This window comes from Neolamprologus brichardi, chromosome 14, assembly GCF_056152115.1.
Source record: "Neolamprologus brichardi isolate AB-2024 chromosome 14, ASM5615211v1, whole genome shotgun sequence".
Lineage (NCBI taxonomy): Eukaryota > Metazoa > Chordata > Actinopteri > Cichliformes > Cichlidae > Neolamprologus > Neolamprologus brichardi.
This window is the reverse complement of record NC_142117.1, coordinates 17791844-17799140: the sequence shown is the minus strand read 5'-3', so window position 1 is coordinate 17799140 and position 7297 is coordinate 17791844. Positions and strand designations below refer to the sequence as shown.

Below are 7297 nucleotides of genomic sequence, written 5' to 3'. Positions count from 1 at the left end.
CCTTTTATTTGCAGCAAATCTATATTTGTTTCAATCAGACACTGAAAATGTTAATGCGCTAGCTGACATAGGGCGACATCTGCTGGTCTTTTATCGTAACTACTCGTAAAGGAACGCTATTCTGTGTCTTTACGCTGAGCAGCTGTCTCTGCTCGCAGTCTCCCTCTCCTGTTGCTATCATGAAACTGAGCTTTTCTGTTGCAAGTCCCGTCTTTCTTGTTTGTTTATTGCCCACTTTGCGCCAGAAAGAGGAAACCAGCGGTTGTCGCGCTAAACAACATTAGCAGGTTTAAGCTTGATAAGCTGTTGTTAGAAATTATTTAATATTACTTTCTATCAGCTGATGTTTGCTGGAGCTACAGCCATACAGGCTGCTGGTCATGATATCGGTTTGGATATCTGGTGAGAGGGAAACATGAAGATGAAACCGGGAGATGTCCTTACTGAGTCATCAGAGCTGAACAGGTGATGAAGAAACAGGTTTACCTTTTAGGTGATGAATGAGTTGAAGGGAAGTTACGAACCGTTTCTGACAGTATAGCTGACAGCTGGTAACTGTACAGGGGCGGGTCTAAAGTTTTGCTTTGGGTCAGGTAGGGCATTAACAGGGAAAGGGGGGCACAAAGAAATACTTCTTTCTTATTCTCATTTAGAATGTCTAGCTTTTAATAAATAATTATCAGAATCTTACAATCAAAGTGGTCCTCTGATGCAAAATATATAGAAATCATATATATATACCAATAAGTGTACATCACTGTCACAAAAGCGTTTGTGTTCATTTAAAGGCTTTATGGCTTTTCCTATATTACCTGGTGCGCTGGTTTTTAGTCAAAATACCCAGGCTTATTTTTTGTCCCAGTCCAGCCGCTGACACAAACAACCCAAAGTGACAATAAAGCTGTGCAGTGACTGGAGGATTATAGAATTAAATATGTGATCAAATATTATAAAGACGTTTTCTTTTGGGAGCCAAGGTACAATTTAATATTCATTACAAATTGTACAGTTCTTGGTTGATTTGATTGTCATATAGTGATCCAGGAGGTCTTCCTGATTTATGCACTCCCCCAAAACAAAGAAAAACAATCTTTTGTTCACAGTGTTACATGTTAATGTGTGAGATCAGTGTTATTTTTAGATTTCTAAGACAAAAGATGAACAGTTTAAAAGTCGATTTCCCACTATTGCAAGGCTGCAGGCACCCTGGCCCCATAGAGATCTCTACATTTTAGTGGAAATACACCTGTAGGAGAAAAAGTACTGTAGCAAAGCTTAATGATAAAATGATACAAATTCTCTCCAAATTCTCTTTAACATACCAGCTTTTCAGCTGTTGGGGATTTCACAAAAGAGAAAAGTCTAACCACAAACCACTTGTGAATGGAGGATTATGCTAGTTCTGTACTGGAAACTTGCAGCATAACTGTTTTGCGGCTGTCACTTGCAGCAGTTTCCATCTTTGTGGGCCATCTGAGTCCTCAGTCGGTGTAGCCCAGCTGTCCTCCAGCAGCAGAACAAAGTCCCTGTCCTCACGTTTGACTACAAACAGCTCCACATACACGGGCTGGCCACGCTCAGCTACTATTGGATGGTAAAAATGGGAATAGAAAGACCTATATGAGGAATCTGCAGATAAACATATCTGAGTAAGACCCACCACATTTTAATCATATTAACAAATACAAAAATAGGAATGAAACTTTTGGCAATCCTCAGTTCAGTTCTTGTTCCTTTGCTCCTCAGTTTTAGTGGGCGCTTTGACTTTTTTTTTGCTGAGCCCTGATGCCTAGTTGAGTCATTTGAGTTAGTGCAAAGCTGCACTGCACAGTGAGACAAAAGGAAAAGGAAACTAGAATGAGTGACAACTATCTTTAAAAAAAAAAAGTGTGAAGTGTGTCATCGTCCAAATCTTACTGGAAAGGAGGGTCATGAATTATGAAGCCTTTCCGGGGGGAAGTGTTTCACTTCAATGGGGATCCAATACGTAATATTGCAATCTGATCCACCACTGTGCAGTACTTAATTTACATGCAATAACTCACACTGTAAATATATAACATTATTTACATTCTAAAGGCTGATGGTTACCATAGACCGAGTGCCACAGTCATTGAACAGAAAGATTAAAGTGATGGCGTCAGCTGATCTTCTCTTGGGTTTACAGTTGGGATTTTGGCCAGAATGAATCCAGACTGTATCCAGATTCAGAGGGGTCATTGTTGCATGCTTGTGTATGGTAATGTTGAAGCCATCTTTGCTGCAGAGAAACTGCTTTGATGACACTTCTGTGGAAAACATGCTTGAATTATTTGATAAACAGAAACTAAAATATATTGTGATATTTCTGTGCATTACCTTTCATCTTCCTTTCACAGATTAGAGGCAAAGACTCAACACTTTTCTGACTCAACTCTGCCACTGCTGGCACGTGCTTCAATGAAAATGGTTAGATTTGTGTTATATTTATGTTGAGTTAAAGAAAAGTTTTGAAAATAAAAGCCCTTTTACTATTATAGAAGAATAAACAATGGGTTTATCTTACTTTTCTTTCTCACAAAACATCCCCAGGATGCAACTGTTAAGATAACCAAGCTGTTACTTTCTTGCAGGAAGTAGTGGCGCTGCTTTGCTATAGCAGTGACTTGGTAATATCCGCTGTGGTCATCTGAGTGTGAATCGATAGAAATAGAAGCATAGACACAACAAACATTTTAAAGCTCCACGCACTTTGAAAGCTACATACCTGTGCATATATTGACAGCGCATGACTTACCATAAACGTAAATGGCCATTAAATAGATCTGTGAATTTAATCTTTGATATATAGAGAGACATGAACTCCTCACAGCAAATCAAAGTGGCCTTTTTGATTTTCACAGTGTTTCGAAATAGTTTTGAAACAGCCAGGGTTTCACATTTCAGAATAGGCAGTGAAAAGAAAGTAAATGTCACCAGAATAAACTTGATCTTCACTCGTGGTTGCTGAGACTGAGTGCGAGGGCTGGTTGTTGTTAGCTTTAATTGCCACCTCTCCCACCAGGAGGGTAAAAGCAACCCAGCAGATCAGAAAGTGATCTGCAAACTGATGCAGCCAGTTGACAGTGAGGTGTCTGTGCCCACACAACATGAGCATCGCGTGGTCACCCTCTGGTGTTTTTCAAGATGGGTTTCCCCCCAACTTGTTAAAGTTATAGTCACTGCGTGCGTGTGTGTGGGGGGGGGGGGATTTTGTTTCTAAGAAAAAACATCTTGAATTTTTCTCTTTAAAATAATGGAAAGGCAATAAAACAGTTTTTATTTTTTAGAAAGTCTTATTTCAATGTCATACACACAGGCTCAATACAACAATCTGTAAGTTTAAACAGCACACATCTCTACAGTCACACAACTCTGTACATAGCGGTAAACATATCAATAGAAGACATTTTTAGTATCATCATCATGCAATCAGTTTATATGTGAAGACGCTGATGAACTTTATTCTAACAGCATTCAAGAGAATAGTGGAATGCAGCGCACTTACAAACAAATACAAGAAGACATGGATCACCTTAAAGGAGTAAAATAGGAAATAATTCGTAGCCCTCATTCTCAAATGAGATTTAAACTCCTTCATTCTCTACAGCTGGCTGAGCTGTTCGGTGCTCATGTTGTAAATCGGGTTTTTGTATTCACAGTCTGAGAGGGAAAGAGTGGAAATCGGGAGAGTAGTTCAGTGCACAGTATTATTCCATCTCTAACATGCCCACAGATGAAGTCAGCACTCACTGTCTTTGCTTTTCTTCTTCTCGCGGCCTGCTGGTAAAGAAACAGGTGAGGAAAGAACAGAAGTCAGTGTTTTGTGCTTATTCTCAAACAGTGACAAATAATTCTGATCATTTGGAGAAAACTCAGTGAACTCAAACTACCTCTCTTTTGATTCTCCGCCTGCTTTGACTTGGCATGTTGCTTGCGGAGATCATGTTGGTTTACTGTAAAAGAAAATGGATGAGTCAAAATCAGACAGAACTGAAATGATGATAGCATCATTATAAAAATAAAAGACGACTAGAATTGCTCATTCTACCGTAGTAATGCTGACTGAAACTTGGTGGCCGTAATCTGCTGAAAAGCTCTAATGGGGTAAGAGAAGATGGTTACTTCACACTGTTACAATTTAGAAGTCACCAATAATGCAAACTGCAGTAAGCATATTGACTTTTTCTAAGCACCTAAATGAAATCTATGTTTGGTTCTCTGACTTTCCACCCTTTCAAAACGAAACGGATCCAAATTTGGATAAATTCCACCGCTGCTTTGACCGGGCTGTTGAGGCTGGGTCCTGTCCAGATACTGCACAGCTCCGTGTGGATTACTTGTGGTGGGGTCAGCACTGGTTGGGAACTGGTCATCATTTTCTATTGTTTGAGAACATTATATACTGAACTTCTTTTTTTTTCATTTTTCAGTTGATATACAATGACTTCAAAATGTTTGTTTAATAGTGAGGAAGAGAAGAAAAAGATGAGTAAACTCACCATAAACAAGATCATGAGTGTAGGGTCTTACTGCCTGTGGTACATGTACATGCACACCTACTGGTATGTTGATTGTTGTTACGGGTGGGGCACTGGGACCTGCAGTAAAACATTAGCAGAGTAACTGAAAGATCTCTTCTGTTTGGCTCTGCTAAACATGAAGACAGATTCACAAACCAAAAAGGGATGAATTAAATATGTAAATAACTGTCAAAGAGTGAATAAATGGTTGAAATTGCACATTTAAAGTACGTTGGTTAACAGTTGACCTAACAGTTACTTAATGATATTGATTAAAAACATCAAATTATTTTGTTAAACTATAAATGAACAGCTGAAAGGTAGTACACAGTCTATGATTTGATAGATAAAGACATGTTTTGTAGTTTTACCTCTGTATAGCATGTTATGTATATTGTTGATATTATAATGCAAATTCACATGAACATTAAACATAATGGATAGCCATGAAAGTGATACTTGTTTAAATGTATTTTATGCATCTGTCATACAATTTTAAACAGTAAGAATGTAGTTAAATTATTTTAAAGCAAACGTTTTTCTCTGTGAATACAAATTTCAAATGTCTTTTAGTTTACATCCAACAAATGAACATTACTGGAGTGACACAGAGTTGAAATTGTTGCTTACCTGGAGCAGCTGCACTACTGGGAATGACCATACTCTTCTCTACTTTGCTGTTGCTTTTGTTGTTATGGATATCTACAACAGAATCAAAAAGTGAGTTCAATATACAATGAGCCTCCTAAACAATCACTAAAACACTCAGCTTTGACTTTAAATTTCAGACAGGGCAATTCTCACCTTTGCATTTTTTGTAAGTGTAGTAGCCACCAGTACCCAGCAGAAATAGAGCAGTCACACCAGCACAGATGTAGATCGCCAGCCATGGGATTTTTGTACCTGCATGAAGAGTTGTGGTTTAACAAGATCTATATCACAGGAAACAGAAACTTGTTTATTTGTCCTTTTCGTGTGTGCTGGGTCTTGACATTTGTCATCCAAGGACAGAAGAAACAGTACAGGCTGCTGCTTAATATTGAATAAACTTAAAATCTACAAGTAAAAATCCACTTACCTATTTCATCCAGCACCACTCTAACACATTTTCCCTCCTGTATACAGTGGTAAAATCCTATGTCAGCCTTTTCAAGATCATCAATTCTGATAGAGTAGTTCCCCTCTGAGCCCTGGTTTGGAAAGACTTTCACTCGGCCATTTCTGGGGTCCAGGAATGTAACGTGCCCTTCAGATGAGAGATTGAGCAATTGCCCTGAGCCACTGTAGTTCCATGTCACCCATTTGAACTTGCTTGTTTGACTGTTGCATGGTAGAAGCACAGATGAACCAAGGGGAACCTTCAGTCTGTGTTCTTCACCAATTTCTCCTAAATGTTCACAGGAGTCTTCATCATAAAGGGAAAAATGAAACAAAAGAGAAAGTTTAGGTCACTCCGTTAAAGGATGTGGATTTCTGAAATGTAACTAAGTGTTTGTGACAAAGACTAATAATGTATAAGTGATAACCTTAATCATGCTTTTTAAAACCATTAACAATCTTACATGGCCCACCCACACACAGGTAAAAAATGACCCTGTGTTACTATATCAAGGAGAAAAAGATCTTTTATGAAAATGTTAAAATAAAGTTAAAAATCAAGCAGATATACTCTTTAAAATGCAGATAAACAACAGTTTAGTTAAGTTTAAGCCAAAGTTGAACATTTCCTTTGTGTTTTCTTCAGGTGTTATGAGTGATCTTAAGATCACTTCATCTTTAGAAAAGAGGTTGCTGGTAGACTTTAGATCGAAATCCTGCTGAAAGTTTACATTGTTTTGTTTTCAGAATAGTTTTAATAATATTTAATAATATTATTATTTTGTGAATTTGCTCTGCAAATACCTTTGCATGACATAGAGTTCACCTTTTCTGCAATAAACACAAGTTGCCATGTGTCACTGTCAGAGAAAAACACATTGTCCCACCTCCGCACTGAGGTCTGGTTGGAATCCCTCACCTGCTTTTTTCCATTTAAGCATTTTAATGATTGGATCCCTGGAGGTTAAACTGACTCATCTGAATGTGGTGGTCATTCAGACCAAGTTTATTATTTAATTTAACTCTGTAGATGTCTCTTTTTTTAAATCCAATGTCATGTCCCAGTTTTGCAACTGGTTTTAACCAGCTTGCTCTAAGATAGTTTATAGAAGATTTTACCCTGACATGACAGTTAAGTGATAGTTTAATGGTCTAAATACTTTCATTGGCCGGATTCTGAGCTCTTCACTCAGTAAAGTCAAATATTTACAAAAAAAGAAAAAAAGAGAGAATTGGAAGAAAACCTGACAGACTTATGTAGACATATTTTTTCTAAACATTACATTAAAACTTGTTATTATTTTTTTACATTTCTAACATTATATTTTCAGATTTCTTAAAAAAAAAAAAAACTTACCATTTGAAGACACACAAGTCAAGCACAGGGCAAAAAGGAGAGTCCACCTGGCAACATGCATCTTCATCACCATCTTGTACAGTGTGAGCAGCACCCTGACGATGATATATTAACCTGTTCAAGCATCACGGAACAAAACCACAAGACCACCAGTTTCACTTCTTTGAAAAAATTCTTCATATTAACTGCAGCCAGATTAACACAGCCATTATTGTAACTGAGCAGCAGTCATGGAAAAAAAACAAACAAATGAACCCAAATGACTAAAAAAAATATCTTTCAAACAGTGATAATGTACTTT

The 7297-nt window shown here is 37.6% G+C and overlaps 1 protein-coding gene and 1 pseudogene across 1 annotated transcript; both read right to left on the bottom strand.

The window, feature by feature from the left end:
* Positions 1-1105: 1105 nt before the first annotated feature.
* Positions 1106-3136, bottom strand: LOC148098852 (zona pellucida sperm-binding protein 4-like; annotated as a pseudogene).
* A 384-nt stretch (positions 3137-3520) lies between these two features.
* Positions 3521-7069, bottom strand: LOC148098851 (uncharacterized). The gene is made up of 10 exons (XM_087851505.1): positions 6997-7069; positions 5620-5946; positions 5346-5444; positions 5172-5243; positions 4521-4619; positions 4215-4400; positions 4070-4117; positions 3912-3974; positions 3772-3801; positions 3521-3681 (listed from the first exon to the last, which is right to left on the bottom strand). The coding sequence occupies exons 1-10, from the start codon at positions 7067-7069 to the stop codon at positions 3623-3625; spliced, it is 1056 nt and encodes a 351-aa protein (XP_087707631.1). The 3' UTR covers positions 3521-3622.
* Positions 7070-7297: the final 228 nt, after the last annotated feature.